The following is a 21289-nucleotide window of genomic DNA, read 5'->3' as shown; positions in this document are numbered from 1 at the left end:
AGTAACGGGAAAGTAGTAAAATTTAAGGAGGGTTGGGGTTTTTTTTAAGCAGCATAGTGGAAATGCAGATCTTGATATCAACTTAAGTGGTTCTGCTTCTTTTTTTTGTTTTTTCCATATATGTAACACCAGGGATTTTCGGGTCAAGATGGATTTCCTGGACCAAAAGGAGAAAAGGGAGATTCTTTACACATAACTACTAAAGGTAAAAATTCATATCATGTATTTTGCTATTATTGATACTTTTCATGAGAGATTGGTCTCACAATGAAAGGTCTTCTTTAGGCACCAAAGGAATTCGAGGAGATCCAGGGCTGCCTGGTATCAGAGGTGAAGATGGCTTCCCAGGCAGAGATGGGTTAGATGGTTTACCAGGACAGCCTGGCCTTCCAGTAAGTAGCAAATAAAGCTAAATCATATCCACCAATACTAAATTGCTAATGTATTTAATTTGGAGGAGTTACATCACCAGGCAATCCTTCTATCAAAGCTAAAGATGCACAACTAGACTGGCTTTACTGGTTACTGATATATTAAGCATCCTTTACTCTCAGGGTTTTTAGAACAACCTTTCACTTTTATTTCCACTTTATTTAAACAAGTAAGTAATAGTGTATAACCCATTTAGGCCACCTAACTAGTTACTAGTTAGTTTGTGATAATTAGTGATTTATTAGTGACTTATAGCATTTGTCTAATAGAGATTCTGTGTGACTGAATTTCAGCAGCTTTGTTAGGGCTCAAAGCAAAATTTACTACAGTTTTACATTCTCAAAATGTAGGTTCTGTCATCACATATATGTTTGATAGCACCTCACCTAACTAACTATAGCCATCTACAGGTTAGACATACAGATTTAGTTTGTTTTCTAAGCTCATTCTGTAGGCAAAAGAAAAAGTTAAATACCTTGAAAGAGGAATTCGTCTCACCCATCATAAATGATATTTTGGACCACTAAGATGCTCTTACATCATATTTGAAGATGAGTCAGAGCCATATCATCCAGTCTGGACCACAGTGCTTTTTACTATCAGTAAAGGTGGTACTCTATATTACTTCTGAGGATGGAAACATTTTCTAGTGATGTTCGTAAAATATTGGTTCAATAATGTAGAAATACCTTTAGAGGAGCAGACAAATTAAAAATCTGCCCATTTGGGTGCAGTTTTTCAGACGGCTTTTCTTCAGGTCTCAGAAGTAAATGCCACATCAGAACATCTCTAGTGATGCACTTGGTTTCTGAAAAACTGCAAGTGGGTTTTGGGGAAAGGGCAGTAAGCCTCTCCACAGATGTGATTCATATTTTCAAGTGCCGTTCGTGGGCTGACATTTTTAGGGGAATGCTCACTTGAAGAGTGCTCCCCTCGTTCCTTTTGTGCCATAAGGTCTAAATTAAAGTCAGATTATTTCAAATATATTTTATTTGCAATGTTGATTTCGAGAGCTCAGCTGCAACACCTGAGGAATTACTACCTGTAAGATGTCATGCATGAGAGTAGTTCAGCTGTTTGGCTTTTGTTTCTTTCTCAGCAAAGCCAGGAGTAATCACCTCCATTCGCTTCCTGCAGGGTGATGGTATCAGAGGTTTCCCCGGTGATCCTGGTTATCCAGGTGAATTAGGACCAAAGGGCTTTCCAGGAGAAGCAGGTCTGCCAGGTGAAGGATTTCCTGGTCCAAAAGGGTACCCAGGTCTTCCAGGTGACCGTGGACAAGATGGAAATCCAGGACCTCCAGGTCTGCCTGGTCTGCCAGGAGAGCCTGGCCAATTAGGTAAGAGACATCACTCTGTCTTATATCAAAGCCATGGGAGATCATTACTGAATTGTGTGCAGCATCTGTACAGCACACTGTTGAAAAGGTAGCATTTGGTGGGGGGCTATGTGGGTAAAAAGAGATTGCTTGTATTAGTTGTCCAGAAATCTTAAAGGAGGAAATACATCAGAAGTTCCAGTAGTTTCATGTCAGGTATTATTGAAATAGCATGAATGAATGTGTTAGTGCCAGCAAATAACATCTTCCAGGTTTCAAGCAGTTGGAGGCAATGAAACAATGTTCTGCCACTGGAGTACTCACAGCGGGTTTTCTCTGGTCTTCCCCATCCCACATAATCTTTTAATTGACCAGAGAAAAGCATGTATCCATCCTTCAGAGCTCTTCATAGTATCTCTGCAGCTTTCCAAATCCCTTCCAGCATAAGAATGCCAGGGCTACATTCACAAGAGCTCAGGCTCAGAGTTTTATTTTTTGACTTCGAGATGCCTAGTAGAATATTCAGGCCAGAGCCAGGCACCTGCCAACCCTACACAGTGCATGGGACACAAAGCCTCCTAACTCTGACAGTGTTAGGTTTCAGGCCTGGATCTAATTAATATACGGATAGAGAGTTCCAGTATATTATAGCAAATAGTTTGTGTTGTATGTATGCATAATACATAAGAGAGTACATTATCTGGTGTTGTAATAGACATTTTGGTTAGAATTGAGAGCATTTTATAATTTTTCTCTTTTAAATAACTGTTTTCCTATTCTTTGTTCATAGACTGTGGGCAGGTCACTGAAGACTTTTCTAGAGGAGATGGAACTGAGCCAATATGGTCAGGTACTGTACATACAAATGCCTTGAATATATGTTAATATTTAGTCTTATGCTGCTCTTATGGCTTGATGCTTCCTTTCTGATGATTGCTTTAGATGCTCTTGATTGTAAACCATTTGAACTTCAGGTCACAAATAACCATGCATATAGTATATGTAGCTCTAAAATAATTTAGTCAAATTAAACATATTTAAAATTATTGCAGTTTTAGCTCTACAGTTCAAAAATTCTTTATTTCTTTGCTCGTGAGTGTTTATTGTGACAGAATAACAGTTACTGTTCAATCTGTAACAACAGTCCCAGAAAGCAGGCACCCAAGAAACTGTAAACAACTTTTTTTAAAGAAGAACTTTGAGTGAAGATTTTCAGTGCAATTTGACATATAAAGAAAAAAAACTCTTCATTTGTACCAAAAATTCACTTAATTGCTTCAGGGGGGTAAATTTCCCATAGGGAAACAAAGTGTCTCTTTTATTCTGAAAAATGCAGTCATCCATGAGGTTGGACTACCCTTCCCATGCCAATCTAGCTGCAGCAGCCACTATAGCCCCTGTAAAACAGACAGAAGAGCAGCTCTTGGGGTAGAGCTCAGCTTGAGTGGTCTCCTTGAAATGCCACCCATGACAAATTTTTTAATGAAGAATAAAACTTTTTATAAATTAGGGGTTTGCCTGTTAATTTCATTCACCTGCTTTAATGATGGTGTCTCAACTGCAGGCACAGAGCTGATGAGAGGCAGCATATGAGCACGTAGGGTGCGACTAACCCTCTTTGTTTGCAGGTGCGGACTGTGTGAGGCCACCAAAGGGATCGCAAGGCAGGCCAGGGCTGCCAGGAGCCACAGGTAACACTTTGCCTTCACCTTTGTTTCCCACATCCACTGTGTTTTGAAGGAGATCTTGCCAGATTGATGCCTTAGCAGGCAGCAAGTTTTAGAAATAACAGTGGAGTACAGTGCTAACTTGAAGCTGGCAGAGAGATCTAAGCAGCATATAGCCTAGGTGGCTGCACCACTTCTCAGCTAATTCTGTCTTTGCTGATGAGAGTCAGCCATGAAACAGAAGACAGAGAGGACAGTCCATTTGTTATTCTCCACGTGCAAGTGAGAATATACAGAGAGAGTCTACAAGTTTATTGGTAGAGTATACCAAGGTCTCTCAGAGCTGACTGGACATCTCACAAGGAAAATCCTGTCCTCTGAGAACAGGGTGATAAAAGGTTGCAGTGGAGGACTGTGGAAGATCCTTCTTACTATTCCTCCTTGTGAGATATTCAGGGCATCTTCAACAAGTGTGAGCCTAAAGCCTTTAATGCAGCTGGGTGCCATAGACCTCGTTGTCTGATGCTATGCAGTTGTTCTGTCTGTAGCCATACTCACCTTCCTTGCAGAGCTGGTCCACACTAGCCCAGAGGGAACATCTGGTGATCCTGGGCCCTTCCAGCACTGAGGGTTCCTCATCTCTTTCCAAAAGGAAGAGGATGGGGACAAGGTCTGAAGGACTGTGTGAGATGGAACTGAGGGAAACACAGACAAGGTGTGCTGGGTGGTCATAATGATTGACCTTGAAGAGGGAACCTCCAGCCGGCACTGGTAGTTACTATAAGCTTACATACTCATAGCCTAAGCAATAAAGCTGGTTTTGGGTAAATCTTTCTCATCAACAGCTGGTAAAGGTACTGACAAAACCATAACTCGGTCCTTCAGAGTTTGGGAAATGTAAAATTCTTGATGCACCCATTCCTATACCCCCTGTGCTTTAGCCCAGGTCAGAGATCTGAACTATAAATTTTAAGATCAAGGTTTGGTTGTTGGGTTTTTTTTTTCCCAGCACAGGTTTTATTATGGCATGCATGGATTCATGGATTGATTTATCACAGATTAATGGATCTTAAAAGGAAACATTTTATCTCTATTGAAAAATGATGTGTATCTCTGAGCTATTTTTCCTTAGTCCTAATGACTTAGTTTGTTGTTAGGGTCAGTGCTTCTGAAAGTTTTCTTTTCCATCTTTGTAATTTTTTTCTGAGTATGGTGATTTATTTATTCTTCCATTTATATGAACTTGAAGGTTTTTCTTTCAGCAAATACAGTCAGATTTAACTCCTAGCTGTAAGACTGCTGTAATAAGTGATGCTGATTTTGTGTGGTTTATGTTTTATACCTTGTTCAGCTCTTTAACAGATAGGTCTTTGTCAGCTTATAAGTTTCAGTAATTTTAAGATTTGTTTTACGTCTCTTCCCTCCAAAAACTGGAAAAGGCCCCTTGCTGAACCCAGTGCAGAGCTCTGTTTGTAACCACCTTTCAACGTGTGGCAGTTCTGGATCTGGAAACCCAGGAGGAACAGGACACATCTTACAACTTGTCGCAGCTTCTTGTTGCCATAGCTGTGTCAATCTAGTTTCCTGGAGCATTGTTCCTACCCACATTCTTCAGATTGACACAAAAGCAGCAATACCTTTACACTATTTTCATTGTCTGCTTAGAGTGATGTGGTTTTGTCTATGAGATTTCCCACAACCTTTTCAGCCAGGATGGAGCTCTGCTGTAGACAATCAAGTCTCTCGGTGTCATAGGTGCTGATGGCACCCAGTGTATCAAGTAAGGAGTCATCTTTATAGTCTCACGCTCTGATGTCCTTGTGTCCCTTTGAAATTCCTGGCAACATACACAGCCCACCCTAAGTTACATCCTGGTTATTCAGTAGTCTTAAGAGCTACGTGATCACTGTTGATAAAATGTTTAAATTGTTCTCTGTTTCAAACATACAGCTAGAGCACTTGCAAACTAAACATTGGTCTAAAATAAAAAAATTTTCTTACTACTGCTTGGCACATGTTAACACCAGCTAACATTGCATAATGAGCTACTGAAATATGTGGTAAGCAGTGGCTGCATTTTCCTTCTGCCACCTTCTTTCTCTAACATGACTTTTTAATTAGTGCAATACTGAACAGAATGAAAGTCAGTCAGATATTACAGATTGGAAACAAGATCAAGATGCTGTTTGGGTAAGAGGCACATTAGAATTTTCCATTTAGACCTGAAAGCCTAGGGTTTTCCTTTTAATTGCTTTCTGAAAAGTTATTGTTCATATAAGGGAGAGAACAATAGTCCTGTAGGGCACTGGGAAAATGCTATTCACACTGCATTGACTGTTTATGTGCACCTTATTTGTGGTCTCTTTAAAGGTTTCCTTCTCCTTTTCACAAACAACAGCTAAAACTGAAAAAAAAATGTGGTTAAATAATGGAAATTCAGAAGACTAAAGTGGAAGAAAGTATCAAAATTCAAGTGATATTTTCCTTGGTTTGTCATAGTTAGAGGTGGAGAGAAACTTGCTTTCAGTGTAATAAATAAATTAGTTTTAATTCATGGTGATGCTAAGCAACAACACTTAAAATGTTAAAGCATGTGTTGACCTTCAAGCCTGAGCTGGGAGCTTAAAGAATTTGAGGAGCTGGAGAGAGTAGGCAAACAAAGCATTGCACAGGAATTATTTTCAAAGAACTTCACCAAAAAATCTTGATCTTGGAATACAATGAATTAATGAGATTCATGTAATAAAGCTATTGCATGAAAATAAATAAATAATGTCATTTACTAAACTTAACAAAAGAATCCTACAAAATGCTTGCAGGCTTTGAGATGTTAAGAAGCAGTAATATTTGCCCTTACCCAAATATCAACTACTACATCACAAGGAAGCGAGGTCTCATTTTACCTGTCAGAAGATAACGCAGTATGAGCATGAGTTTAGTGCCAGAGGAACATTTTTTCAGGGCACAGCCCTTCTTTTACTACCAAAACTATAGACCTGTACTGTTACAAATATAGTAAGTAGGCTAGTTCATTTGTATCCATTTTCTAGGATGATTAGATCTAATCTGTAGCCTTACATTTCTGTTTCGTGGTTATCTAAACCAGTCTACTCTTGTTCTGTGATCAGTTTAGCAAAGAAACGAAAAATTTGTTCCTCCTACAGCATCTCACTTGTGCCCATTTCTGTTGAGCATTCTTCTTTGACATTGCCTTTTGACCTTAATCTAAGAGTCTTAATTTTAAAAAAATTTTAAATTCTCTAAGTCTGTGAGACTAATTATTTTCACCCTAGTATTGTCCATATCATTAGTCTTTAAATCAGATTAATCCATGTTTGCAAGAGCCCTTAACCTAGATTTTTGGTCCATGTCTTGGGATCTTGAATACTGCTAAAGAGCTACAGTAGAGTCTCATTAAATTTAAAAAAAAAAGTTTCCTCTTTGCATCTGGAAACGCATCATGATTATATTTACCACTACCTTTTCTTACATTATATGCACATTTCTGTTCTGTTTGTTCAGATCACACTTACTTTCTTTCTTTTATATAATTTAGGTGCAAAAGGTGCAAGAGGATTCCCAGGTGATCCAGGTCCAGTGGGATACCCAGGGCTAAATGGTACACGAGGTGATCCAGGTCGGGAAGGATTCCCAGGTCCTCCAGGTATATTGAAATAATTAGTCATTCTTTATATAATTTTGGCCTCTTTACTACAGTCACTGAAACACAAAAACTTGATTCCAGATACATTTTCACTTATCTTCCCTTCCACATTCAAATGATAAACTATTATACAAAACTGTAACTTTTCCAATCCAAAAGGTTTTTCTGCAGCTTATGTAATGATGAAAAGTGACATAGATGCCAGCCTTTTCAAATCTTCTTTATAGTGCAAAATTATAAATGTGACAGTAAAAATTCATGAAGTTCACATAGAAATAAAGAAATTAAATAACAAAATATTTCAGATTCCACATGTAATATACTCAGAATAGTGATGCAGAAAGGAAGAAAATACTAATATTAGTATTTCTATTTAACTCTTTCCAGCATTAGTATATATTATACTGGGCATATCAAAGGCAGAGTAATAGCTACTTATCTCACCCATAGGCAGCTGTGTTTCCAAACAGTGTTTACAAGTGTTCAGTGTTTGTCATATTTTATGCTAGTCTGTAATAGATACAGGTTCAATCCCAGAGCTTCTGTATCTCTCCAGACCTTCCAGGATGTCCAAAATCCAGTACCCACATGCTGCTTCACCCTAAGGCAGCACACAACCTGAAAGTATTCTCTAGGCTCATCTGCAGCACTTGTAGTAGCAAAAGAGAAGGCTAAAGAAGAGTTGATGCATGTTCTGGTCAATAGGCAAGGGATGCATCATAAAACATGGCTCTGTGCAGAGTGGGGCAGGACCACTGAACCTGTGTTTCCCCTGCTAAGCTCTGCAGAAGGCTTTAAATGCTAAATTAGGGCTCCCAGGCCACAGAGTGGTCAGCACTCGGACTAATTTTTGCAGTCTTCCATACTGTCTTTCACCAGTGCTTGGGCTTAACTTCCAGTCTAGGTCCTGTTTCCCAGTCCACAAGAAGCCTTTCCCCTGTCATCTGTGGTCAGGGGGGCTTGTGCCTTCCCAGTCATTCACCTACAGGGTGGGGTACAGGGGCAGTGGCACTCCTTCATCAAGAGCATGAAGCAATTGGCGTTGGCCCCTTGAGATGTGTGGGGAACTTCCCAGTTTACCAATATGCATTCACTCATTTGTTTTTTCAAATTTTACTCCCTGCCGCATATCAAACTAGGTTTTTGTGTATAGGAACTGGGTTTTTGCCCTTACAGAATAAGATGTTTATAAAACTCTGCAATAGCTGTGTCAAAATAGTTGCACAAAAGTCACTGTGCTTGGAGCTGTGGATCTTTTATCACCCAGGCACTAGGTATCCTGAAGGGTCATCTGTAAGTTCTGCCAATTTCCACGTTTGGTAAATGTTCTTATAAATGCTACATGTTTAAAAACATTTATGTAATACTTTGATTCTACAGGTTTCTGCTAAGAACTAGGGGAAATTACAATAATGTAAAAGGCATTATGATGGCGTATCTAGGATTTGAACTCCCAACATTTTTAGTGAACCCTGTGATGCCTAGTCGCTGTTTTATTTTACAGGTTTTACTGGGCCCAGGGGAGACAGGGGCCCGAACGGTCTACCTGGACTTCAGGGACACCCAGGCCTTACAGGAAAACCCGGTGCTCCGGGAGCAGCAGGATTGAAGGGCTTTCCTGGTGACGTTTTAGGAGCAGCAGCAGGTTCCCGAGGGGATGTCGGGTTCCCCGGCTTCCCAGGGTTGAAAGGCACACCAGGAGATCAAGGAATACCGGGCGTTAGAGGTAACAGCTACTTCAAGTGAAGAAATGTTTGAGTAAGAGTGTGATGTAAATGTAGCCAAATTATAGAGATGTGAGAGTAGTAAGATACTGTGTTAGGACACATTGGAAGTATTGATGACCAGCATCAAATCCAGTGCCTGATGATCTCCCATGCCTTCCCCATCTACCTCAACTGTTACCAATATGTCTGGCTTCTCCAAACACCTTCTGGAGATCCACTGCTTATGACCAGCACTCCTTCACATTGCATTGCATTAAATCAGCTACAACAGGATACCAGAGAACCAGATTTTGCTTGTCTTTGTTGTGTTCAGATGTACTGTTAATTTTTTCTGCTGTAGTTAAGGGAGTGGTAATGTAGTTATCCTAATTTTCAGTTACAGACTGCTTAATACTGAGATTGTTTCCATTGCCAGAAGAGGTTTGGATAATACACGGCTTTGCAGAATAGCACATTGCACTAGTGCACTATTTGTACATTTTAGCTAAGAGGAGATAATGTTTAGTACATGTTAATAAGCCATGTTACCTGGTCAGTCTTTGGGCACTCAGGAACAAGGAAAAGATAATATTATATACTTATTCATAACTTAAGGGTGTTAATTTTATTTCATTATTTCACAGAGCTTAAAAAACATGCTAAACTCCCTATAGAAAACAGAAGAACGTAGTTTCTCTACAAAATCTGACTTTGGCACTCTCTAAATTCTGTGGAGAACTTTCAAAGGCATTTGTGGGAATTAAGCATTCACTTCTACACAGTTTCAGTAGCATTTGCACACATATTTAAATTTAAGAATGCTGATTACCACCTTGTCCTGTTGTGGAAGTGAAAAAGGAGTAGTAGTTGTGTGACTAGCTCAAAGCAAGGAGGTATATCACAGGAACCTGTTTTGGAGACTCTTCTTATGATTTTCAACACAAATAAAAAAAGAAAGGAAAAGCATCATCTTACATGAGTTATTTGAAGTGAGGAGATCTGGTTTGACATTCAGTAGATCCCCAGAGTTAAAGAAAGAGATGAAGACAGCTCTGTGGCACTTGGCAAGTTTGAGAAAAGGCAGAAAAGATCACTAACACCTCTGAAAAGGGGAAAAATTCAAGGTAAAACATGGATTGGAAAAGAAAAAAAATGCATTACTTTCTACCTTCTTTCTAAGCATTTCTGTAAACTGTTTTCAGTAATAACAAAAAATAAGTACAGTGAAAGAAAAAGCATTACTAGTTTGTCTGTTCTTGATTTATTTTACAGTTCTGACAGAATGGACAAAAAAAACCCACATTAATTTTTGTATGAGTCATAATTAGTTTTATATGGAGTGGCTAGTGATTCCTTTATATCATCTATGCCACTTAAACTACTAGCCCCTCAGAACAGAGAGCTAAAGCCTGTATTCTGTTATTGAGAAAACTCACCTTATGTGACCTCAGTTATACACTTAACTACAGCCAAGCCAACGGACCCACACTGATGTAAAACCTGAATAAAGAGAAGCAGATCCACTTGGCCTGGATTTTAAGTGCCATGTGCTTTGAGGTCTTGTACACTGCTGCTTCTCCAATCTGAATGCAAAGCAGGCATTACCTTTTAATCTTTGTTCTTACATCATAGAGATGTAAATTTTCACCCAGGGCACTAAATTGTGTAGAATCAGGGCCGTTTTGCTTAGGAATTTATGAACCTTATAAAAATGCCTTGTAATAACCTTACTTGAAAATTTCTGAACAATAACACAAAACCAGAACACACCATAACATGCCTTAAATGTTCTCATTCCTGCCTATCACATTTTAGAAAAGATACAAAGCATTATTTCAGTGGTTCAGTCAGCTGCTTGATTCAATTCTTACAAAGATGTGTGTAATAAAGAGAGAAGATCCGAAATTACAGAATTTGGGGGTTAAAAGTGGAAGAGACCTGCTCCATCTATATCCACCTGGTGCCAAACTGTTTCCGTTCATTTGAAAGAGCCAGTCAACCTTTCCGATGCAAATATTGAGATCAGTACTGGTAATGTCAATTATTTTAAAACTAATGAGTAGTCTTTTAATTTGCTTTTCCTGTTCTCACTGAATTTTCAAGGGAAGAACATACCCTGAGTGATTACTGCGTACACAGAAGTGATATGTAATAATCAGCTCTCCAGGTATTTATGCTCTCTAATGCATGATTATGCTATTTTAGGAGCGGATGGTAACCCAGGTCTGCCAGGACCCAAAGGAGATCCAGGGCCTCAAGGTCTCCCTGGTTTGATGGGATTGCCAGGAACACCAGGAACGCGTGGATTCCCAGGGCCACCAGGAAACCCTGGGCCAGATGGCAGGCCTGGCTCTCAGGGACCTGTTGGTAAGAAGCTATTGCTGTCCTGTGTCACTCCTCCTGCCAGCTCTCTGTGGCAGGGCAACTGTATGGTTTCCACAGTGGAAGGTTAAGCTTGGGGTGGTGGCACATTGCTGTACTTCAATTCCTAGCCAGGGAAATAGCGCAGACACTGTGATTACAAATTGTGCTGGTATCACAGGTAGGAAGTAGAGGTGATGATGGTCCTCACTGGCAGAGCTGCTGCTTTTGCTTCTGTGAGCTTGCTGGTAGCAGACTGGAAGAAGAGAGAGGAAGGAGTCTTATGGAAAAGGGGCTTAATTCTTGAATTAAAGAGGATGGGAAGGTCCTGTTGGGAGTGGCTACAGAACCAAGCTGGTAGCAAGACTGGTTTGTATTAATGAACTGCTTCATCTTTATAATCAGTTCTGCAGTACTTTGTTGAAAAACATCATCATTTTCCCCCCATCAACATGAAGCTGGTAGGGTAGCAGTTTTCTCCCTCTTGAGCTACCTTGTATGAAATCATCATGTATGGCCAACTGCTTTTTAATCTCCATGTTCACATGGCAGGTCCACCTGGTGCTAGGGGAGAAGATGGTGAGCAAGGTTTTCCAGGCCCTGTGGGCCTGAAAGGTCTGTCTGGTGAGAAAGGTGAAACAGGTTACCCGGGATCACAAGGTGTGCCTGGCGTGACTGGTCCCCCTGGCATAAGCGGAATGGATGGCTTTCCAGGAGATAAAGGTGAGCTCTGGACTGCTGCTTTGAAAAAAGTAATGTTGCTTAAAGCTGTTCTGTGCTGAGATGAACAGGACACATTCTCTGCTGGACTACCTGTGTTTAAAACAGAATTAGAGTCATGTGTTTCATATATTCGAAAATCACTGTCTGTTTTCCCCTGTGTTGTGCCTGGCAAAATGCTAGCTTGTGACATACAGCTCTATTTAGAAGGGCAATGGTTGGTTTATTTCTCCTTTTTTTAAAAAAAAAAACAGTATTTACTCTTCTCTCTCTAAGTCTTTCCCTTGTCCCAGTCCCACTGATTCTCAGTGAAATTAAAGAGATGTTTCCCCAAAACTTTAAAGTTTTTTTAAAGCTGGCAGTTATGTATTGAGCAATGCCAGACACAAGACCTCAATGTTGACTTTTACCAGGATCGAACCTTACATATAGAGAAGGTGAGATTCTCACTTGCCAGCCATGAAAATACTACGTATAATGCAAGTTGTCTACATCACAGAGGCGGTTTCAACAGGTTTAAATTCCATGTGAAGCCAAGTTAAACACTGCATGCCTAAAAACACATGTTGCAATTTCATCAGTTGGAGAAATAGGACTTTTTTCCTCGAACAACTCTGGAGTACTAATCAGCTCTCATTTCAGAAGAATGAAGATCTCTTTGTGAGCATAACCCATGTAAAACAGCATCCTCTTGTTTAGAAAAGAGGAGTGGAAGATTTTGGTAAGAGAGGGCCAGCCGGTCCCAGACCCCTGATTTATATCTCTACATGTAGAAGAACAGGCTGACTAAAAACCTTGAGTGGAACTAGGTACCTTTCTCTAGCTTCTCTGTAGGAGAGGCACTGAACTGATCTTTTCAGAAGACAACACTAAGTTCTGGTCATCTCCGCGTCTCTTGGCCAGTTGAGACAGTTCGGTGTACCCCTGCTCTTCTTTACCTCTCAGAGGGTTTGTGTGCTTCTTGCAGAGCTGCACATTGCCCTAGACACCAAGGAACCCCAAAATAAGTACTGCTGCGATGAACTTTTCATACCGTTTTAGTTGTGCATTACTGGCTCACATTTACTTAATTTGCAGAAATCTGGGTGACATGGCAGTTCTCTTCCCCTTCTTTCTTTAAAGGCTTAAAAGGTTCACGTGGCATTGATGGTTTCAAAGGCATGACAGGCCTAAAAGGCAGACCAGGCATCAAGGGAATCAAAGGAGAATTTGGCCTGTTTGGAGCTCGGGGCGATAAAGGCTCACAGGGCGCACGTGGCTTTAAAGGTATTTACTTATGGGTGATATCAGTGTGTTTGCTTTTCACATCTGGAGAACTATTTTACAAGGACACAAAGTCAAAGAAGACACATTTTTTCACATGGTGAATTTAGCTCAGACGTTCTTCCACCTATTTCACACATGGGCCTCTGGCTGAGGGGCCTGGATTTTAGGCTCAGGGAAAGGTTATTCTTTGTGAATCTTTACACATTTAAGGTTAGAGACAGACATCTCACTATTCACCAGAGCCTTTTCCCAGGAAGCACAAAGTGTCTGGGGGAAAAGGTTCAGATTTTGCTCCAGTTGCACTGTAAAGGCACTGAAATATTCAGAAAACCAGGCAATTAAGTGGTTAAAAGTCAGAAACATCAGCTGATATCATCCCCAGTGAAGTGAAAACTGTAATTCAGTCCTCTTTTCTTTGCATACAATTGTCTTTAAATAATTGCTTTACTGCAGGGCCACTTAAAAACCAGTCTGCAAAACAGTGCTCCCAGTAATTCAGGGGAGGTCTGAGCAAAAGACAAGTGTGGAAACAGCCCCTGCAAAAAAAATCACAAATATACTTCCTGGTGAAGAAGTATAAGACAGTGCACAATCATAGGAGACAAGTCTGGGTTGCTGGCCCGTGTCTGCATCCCACAAAGAACTAAAGACAGTCATACAGTCTATTTGGGTCCTTTCTTTGGGATATTATTTACTGATGTCACCAGTAACCTTCAAATCAGTAAGAGGAAAAAAATAACTGGCAACAAATCCAAACTTTCTATCTCACTCAGGGCTTGACTGAGAGTTTCCCTTCACTACTTTTCTATGCTTTCCCCAGTGTGCTTTTTGTGTTTTTTATAAACAAATGATACCTAACTGATCTGCTGAGAGGTAAATTCTCAATCACAGAGGAGTCTGGGTCCAGCTCCCCAGGACTGTATGTACAAAAGTTTAACTCAGTTTTCATGTTTTCTTATGCTTGACTATTCAGCTGACACAGGTAACTTTTTATGCAAGTGGATTTTCCAAAGCTTGTGCAAGATTATCTATTAATCCCTTTTTGCTAAATTCACTCTTCTGTTCAGTTTTTCCAACACAGTGCCTCTGACTTTTTGAACATGGTTGGGTTCTTTACCCTTTAGGTGACCGTGGGGACCAAGGCCCCCCAGGAGAACCCCCAAAGCTCAAGCCTAGCATGATGATGGAAGTTAAAGGTGAAAAAGGAGATGTTGGAGAAAGGGGCACGAAGGGATTCTTTGGCTTAAAAGGTCAGTGGTCACAGCGAAACAAAGCAAGTACATTCAGGACTATCAATCAGTGTTTTTCCCAATTACCTTGTTAAATATTGCCTGCTTATTGTATCACTGCACTGCAGCCCCCCCAGCACAGTCTCTGACAGCAAAAGCTGAGCTCCAGCTGCATTTCACAGAGCCACCCCTGAGGAAAGCTTTGGGGAATTATGTCACACGTGTGTGCTGCCTTTTTGTACTAGCGCATCATGGTGCCACGTTTCGAGAAAGCCACTAGCAGGAAAACCTCTTACACATAAGAAAGCGTGTGTCAGCCTTCCCAGCTTTAATAGTTTAAGTCTTCTTTATTTTTCTTCTTCCCTACCTGCAGGTAGCAAGGGAATGCCAGGCGTTCCCGGAAAGATAGGAACTCCAGGGTCCCCTGGGCATCCCAGCTATGTGGCTGGTGTGAAAGGGGATGTCGGCGCAAAGGGACTGACAGGTCTGAAAGGGTATCCTGGTCCAGCTGGTTCTCCTGGCATCAGAGGCTTCCCTGGCAGCACAGGAGGCAGGGTGAGTTCATGCCCATGAGGGAATAAGGGTATCCTTGTGCTGGCATTCAGTTTCTCTAGGGAGTGGTGTTCACCCCTTGAAATTGTGCTGAACAGCTACAGTGAAAAGATAAAAATGCAATAAAAATTGAATAAATAGATAAAATATTTTTGCTTGATCCCTCCAATGTTCGTTAAGCAAAGTCCTTTCTTTTCTCGTTGGGAGACATCCAAATTTCATGCGCCAGCTTTTTGCCGATGAGGACTCAGACAGTTCCTTCTAGGTCCTTGGTCCTGTTGCCATAGCTGTTGGTAAAATTATTCTCAATGCTGGGCTTACTCTTCCCTTTCTCCCAGGACTGATGGTACCACTGCCAGAAATTACTCACTGTCACTCATCTAACAGAGTCTAAGAATCTCAAATCCTAGAGGGTAGTTCACCGTTCTTTACTTTGGCTACAAAATAAGTTACATTGGAAGAAATAAACTCTTACAAAAGGCCTGACAGTAGAGTCACAGGCATCATTTATTTAGGGCAGCTGAAAGCTACTTTTCTCAGGTAGCTTTACCTTCAGATTTCACTAGGATTTTTTTCTAACCACGGACTGCAGAAGTGTCATGGTTTAACCCCTTCTGGCAACTAAGCACCATACAGCTGCTTGCTCACTCCCTGCCCCCAGCAGGATGAGGGGAAGAGAATTGGAAGGGTAAAACTGAGAAAACTCATGGGTTGAGATAAGAACAGTTTAATAATTTTAATAATAATAATGTTATTGTAACAATAACAATAATATTAATATATTGCAATGAAAATAACAGAGAGAGAGAAATAAAACCCAAGAAAGACAAGTGATGAAAACGAAAACAATTGCTCACCGCCAACTGACCGATGCCCAGCCAGTCCCTGAGCAGCAGTCCCCCAGCCAACCTTCACCCTAGCTTATTGCTGAGCATGACATCATATGGTATGGAATATCCCTTTGGTCAGTTGGGGTCAGCTGTCCTAGCTGTGTCCCCTCCCAGATTCTAGTGCACCCCCAGCCTGCTCGCTGGTGGGGTGGGGTGAGGCAGAAAAGGCCTTGACTCCGTGTAAGCACTGCTCAGCAGTAACTGAAACATCTCTGTGTTACCAACACTGTTTCCAGCACAAATCAAAAACACAGCCCATACCAGCTACTGTGAAGAAAATTAACTCTACGCCAGCCAAAACGAGCACAAGGACTCACTACTATAGATATGTTAAAGGATGTTCTCAGTTTCAAACCTAAGTCCTTGCAAACATAATTTGTCCCTTGGTTTATACTGGTTTGGTTTAACTGATTTCAGCCAAATGACTCTGTGAATTATCAAGTACTATGGAAACTCAAAAAGGGTAAATTTAATAGACTTTTTTCAGTATTTCCAAATGGTTCTGCTTGAAAGGTTGAAAAAAATCCTCATTCTTATTAACTGATACCTGTTTTCCATTATATGATAGGGAGAAAAGGGTACTCCAGGAATTTCTGGCCATTTTGGTACTCCTGGCTCACATGGTGAAATAGGTGAGTTTGCTCTCCTATCTGAGCATTCTTTGTATTCATTGCCCATCAAATGCTCAACATTAAGTTCTGAAGAGTCTTAGAGTGTTTTCAGTCTTCAAGAGTCTTCGTACAGTCTAACAGAATGATATTGTAGATGTGAGAGACTGTGAAAAGGTTAATACTGATTATTTCATGCAACATGTACTGTCCATGCATAAATCCATCCATGGCAGGGAGGATGGCTGTTCTAGAGACTTTATGTTTCTCTTTAACACATTCCTCTTTCATTCTAGGAAGATAATTACTGAATTTTGCCTGAGAAGAAAGTTGCAATTCCTTCAAAACAACAGAAAATACTGTTTAAATTAAACCCTTACCACTTGTGTTTATTTTTGCTTGAAACAGGTGAGCGGGGAGATACTATAAACTTACCAGGAATGCCAGGCCTTAAAGGAGAAGTTGGTGTGCCAGGCTTAACAGGTATTAATTTCACAGTTCCTCTGGATGTATTACTTTTCACATACTAAAGTTCACAGAGGAAGGAAGGAGGAGCTTACCATGGGCTTTTGATGGCTGTTGAATCTGTGCCCTCATGACAGCTCCTGAAGAGGTTCATCTTTTCTTTATTGAAAGGAGTATGTGCTATGTTTACCTCTTCAAATAAAAGTACAGTTATAGCAGTAAACATCACTCACACGCAAGTCCAGTAAACATTTCTATATATATTTTTGCCATGGTTGACAAAAGGAGCAATATCAGGGCGTGATTGTAGAAGATGGGATAGCAGAGTCAGGTCAATTTTGGATTAGGTTCGCTAGGTAATGTATTAAAATTACCCTGCACATGCAGAAGACTTGAACATCAGTATCATATTCCACATAATTTGAAGAGTACTTTTAAAAACAAATTTAATGATGGTTTGGCCAGCATGCTGTAGACAACTATTCATTCTCCCAGATTATGCAGGCACCCTGATTAGAAGAATGTCTTTATGTGGCAAGACCGGGACCCATTCAGTAGCCAACTTCACATTCTTGTTAGCTTAGGGTTGTATAGAGATTATTAAGAGTATACGGGTTTTGTGGTTTTCCAGGCACAAGAGGAAGCTCAGGACAAAAAGGTGAAGGCGGTGATCCTGGTTTTCCTGGCATTGAAGGCATCAAGGGCACGCAGGGTGTCCCTGGCTCTCTGGGACAGGAAGGTAAAATGTTCTTGAAAGAATAAAACTGTTTCAGAAGAGAAAGGAAAAAAAAAAAATCTTTTCCCTCAAAAGAAAGTTGTTAAGATTTTTAGTATGTTGATCATTCTGTAAGTTGGTAAAGAGCAGTGAAAATGATGTGGAACTCATGGTAGGACGTACTAAGAGGAAATTACGAAAACGTAACTGCTTCATAACAGTTTTAACATTTTTATAGTGATCATGTGTCCAGTCAAAGTGTTGTACTGCTGGCATACTTGGGTATGCTAACGCTGTCTCAATACTACAAGGAAATGGGCTTTTCAGTGCTCTTTTCTGCCATAAATGAAGTTGATCTCTCCCAAGACCCAGTTACTCAGAAGCCTTTGAGCTGGGCTCATTGGACAACAAGAGTACTGGGAAACCGAAGTCAGGTTTGACTCTGGCTGGAACATAAACTTGGGGCTTAAGAACATGTCTTATTGCAGGAGGATCATGAAAATGCTCTTTCAGAACAGTTGCTCCACGTTTCTCATATAATTACAGGGCTTAGAAAGTCCAGCCGAGACTGGAGCAGTTTTGGTAGGTACCTCACTGAGAAACAGCCCTTGTCCAATCAGCTTTCCAGTCAGAAAGGCAAACAGATGCAGAAGGGGAAACTGAGGTGCACATAGATGAAATTACTTATTGTAACTGCCAATAGAAGTAAAATTATCATTGTAATAGGAGGAGCCCAATGTATATCTGAGGTTGTCAGAAGCCTGAAGTTTGTAATACATTGTTCTGTTACATGTTGCCTCTCCTACCTTTGCTCTCATTTTCTTCCACTTGGATGAGCAGTGCAGTGTCATACAATGACATTAGCAAGGCAAAGACTTCATTTTGCTACCTGAGAGAATGAAGGTAGCACATGTTTTGGGCTATTGTTTTTAAGGACACTCATGAGCAATGATTCATCATTGTTACACAGGTTTGCCAGGACTGGTCGGCCCCCCAGGGCAGCAAGGAAGCCCTGGGACACCTGGATTTCAAGGTGAAAAGGGAACTCCTGGATGGCCTGGCTTACCAGGACAAGCAGGTATTCATACAGCTTCAGCTATTCAGTCATTTCAGTGTGAGCACTTGCTGTTGTTCTTTTGAGGTGAAGAAGGAGAAAGGGGGCGTTTCCCGGTTCAGAGTGGCAGAGTTCCCTCTAGTAAACGTTTATTCCTTATAAAGTCCAGGTGCATTAACAAAGACCCATGTGGTTGCTTTCTAATGTATGGCTTTTGAAGGACTGGTGTCTACTGAGCTCACTTGAACTATTGATGACGTTTCTCAACCAGGAATGCAGTTTTCAGGAAACATTTTTATTTTTCAGCACAGCTGGGAAGAAAAAAAGACAAAAAAAATATTTTAAATTAAGCAAGAATAGTAATACACAGTATTAAAATATTATAATGTGGCATTAGATAGCAAACAATGTGGTTGTCCTACAGCATCACTGTGGTGGTTTAGGCCCTGCTGGGACCCAAGACCACACTGCCATTGTCCCTCGCCCATCCTCAGACTGGACAGGCCAGAGAGTGAGATACAAGCCCTGGGGCTCAGATAAGGAAAAATTTATTACAACAGTGTAAGAAATAATAAACCGAACAACAACACTAGCAATAACAACAACAATAAACAGTAATAACACTAAAGAGGACAAAAGGTATACAGAAATATACCGCAAAAGACACAACAGCCCATCGCAAGTACTCTCTGGGACAAAAGCAACAAAGAAGCTGTTCCTGCGCTTGGGTGTCTGGACCTGCTGTCAGCTTGGTATTGAATAACCCGGCTAGAGCCCCCTCCCCACTGCTGTGGAAACTTAACTGTATCCTCCCTGAACCAGGACAATCATCAAAAACTGTGAACTCATCCAATGTCTGGTTTTAAGGATGAATAACTTATGTCTCAGACAGAATTCTACTATCAAAATACAGGTGATAATTTAAAATCACAGAATCATCTAGGTTGGAAAAGACCTTGAAGATCATCTAGTCCAACCATTGACCTAACACCGACAGTTCCCAACTACACCATATCCCTCAGCGCTATGTCAACCCGACTCTTAAACACCTCCAGGGATGGGGACTCCACCACCTCCCTGGGCAGACCATTCCAATGCCTCACAACCCCTTCTGTAAAGAAATGCTTCCTAATATCCAGTCTAAACCTTCCCTGGTGCAACTTAAGGCCATTACCTCTTGTCCTATCGCTTGTTACTTGGTTAAAGAGACTCATCCCCAGCTCTCTGCAACCTCCTTTCAGGGAGCTGTAGAGGGTGATGAGGTTTCCCCTCAGCCTCCTCTTCTCCAGACTAAACACCCCCGGTTCCCTCAGCCGCTCCCCATACGACCTGTGCTCCAGACCGTGCACCGGCTTCGTTGCCCTTCTCTGGACACGCTCGAGTCATTCAATGTCCTTTTTGTAGTGAGGGGCCCAAAACTGAACACAGGAATCGAGGGGCGGCCTCACCAGTGCCGAGTACAGGGGTCAGATCCCTTCCCTGTCCCTGCTGGCCACGCTATTGCTGACACAAGCCAGGATGCCATTGGCCTTCTTGGCCACCTGGGCACACTGCTGGCTCCTGTTCAGCCGGCTGTCAATCAACCCCCCCAGGTCCCTCTCTGACTGGCAGCTCTCCAGCCACTCCTCCCCAAGCCTGTAGCGCTGCTGGGGGTTGTTGTGGCCCAAGGGCAGCCCCCGGCATTTGGCCTTATTGAAACTCCTCCAGCTGGCCTCAGCCCATGGCTCCAGCCTGTCCAGGTCTCTCTGCAGAGCCTCCCTACCCTCGAGCACATCAACACTCCCACCCAACTTGGGGTCATCTGGAAACTCACTGAGGGTGCACTCAATCCCCTCGTCTAGATCATCAATAAAGATGTTAAACAGGAGTGGCCCCAACACCGAGCCCTGGGGGACACCACTCGTGACCGGCCACCAACTGGATTTAACTCCGTTCACCACAACTCTCTGGGCCCGGCCATCCAGCCAGTTTTGAATGAAGCTGTTTGTATCACAGGATACAGAATCTCATTGATTGCCACCTCATTCCTTAATATATTAAATAAGCGGTTATTTTTTTTCTACAATACAGCCAGAAATTGCCCTGGTTTTAGTAAGATTCATCTATCTTAATCTGCATCAAATCTAAGCTAATGTGGTTAGGAAGGCTGCTTTTAAGGACAGGGAAGAGAGAGACAGACACTTATTTTTGTGAAGGTCGAATTGTCCTCTAGAGCTCTGGCTATTGATTAGAGATACCTGTTTAGCTTTAACATCATGCTTAACACTTTGACAGGTACGAATAGATGGGATAAATTTTACCTGTAACAGCAGCAACAGAAGCTATTAGACATTTTGTTAGCATTTGGTTGGTTTCTTTTAAAGACACAGAGCGAATTTCTCCTGAAGAGATCTTCATGATAATCACATTTACAGCCTACAATTATGCCATAATTGTATTGGTTTGAGGATTTTGGAAAACTATATTATTGTTAAGAAAATTGTAGCAGCAAGACTGGAACTAAGGGCATGTACTGGACAGATCAGAGATATTTTAAAAGAAATCGTTTAGTGAGTTTATTGGATAATAACAAAATTTGCCAATCATAAAACCATGGTGTGGTATATTTCATAATAAGCTTATTGTAATTAATTAATTTGCAT

At 41.2% G+C, this 21289-nt stretch overlaps 1 protein-coding gene across 1 annotated transcript in view; it reads left to right on the top strand.

Annotated features, from left to right (window-relative positions):
* The window catches only part of COL4A2 (collagen type IV alpha 2 chain), a 146995-nt gene that overhangs the window by 114349 nt on the left and 11357 nt on the right, over positions 1-21289 (top strand). Inside the window, exons 23-38 of the mRNA XM_074910388.1 lie at positions 133-205; positions 286-392; positions 1570-1771; positions 2541-2600; positions 3379-3441; positions 6974-7081; positions 8586-8807; positions 10993-11154; positions 11701-11871; positions 12991-13134; positions 14259-14384; positions 14737-14918; positions 16374-16437; positions 16822-16896; positions 17510-17617; positions 18564-18671. Coding sequence (XP_074766489.1) covers positions 133-205; positions 286-392; positions 1570-1771; positions 2541-2600; positions 3379-3441; positions 6974-7081; positions 8586-8807; positions 10993-11154; positions 11701-11871; positions 12991-13134; positions 14259-14384; positions 14737-14918; positions 16374-16437; positions 16822-16896; positions 17510-17617; positions 18564-18671 — 1975 coding nt within the window. The remainder of the gene's footprint in view (positions 1-132; positions 206-285; positions 393-1569; positions 1772-2540; positions 2601-3378; positions 3442-6973; positions 7082-8585; positions 8808-10992; positions 11155-11700; positions 11872-12990; positions 13135-14258; positions 14385-14736; positions 14919-16373; positions 16438-16821; positions 16897-17509; positions 17618-18563; positions 18672-21289) is intronic.

This window comes from Athene noctua, chromosome 1 (assembly GCF_965140245.1).
Source record: "Athene noctua chromosome 1, bAthNoc1.hap1.1, whole genome shotgun sequence".
Classification (NCBI taxonomy): domain Eukaryota; kingdom Metazoa; phylum Chordata; class Aves; order Strigiformes; family Strigidae; genus Athene; species Athene noctua.
The sequence above is the reverse complement of the archived record's forward strand: the minus strand, read 5'-3'. Positions and strand labels throughout refer to the sequence as shown.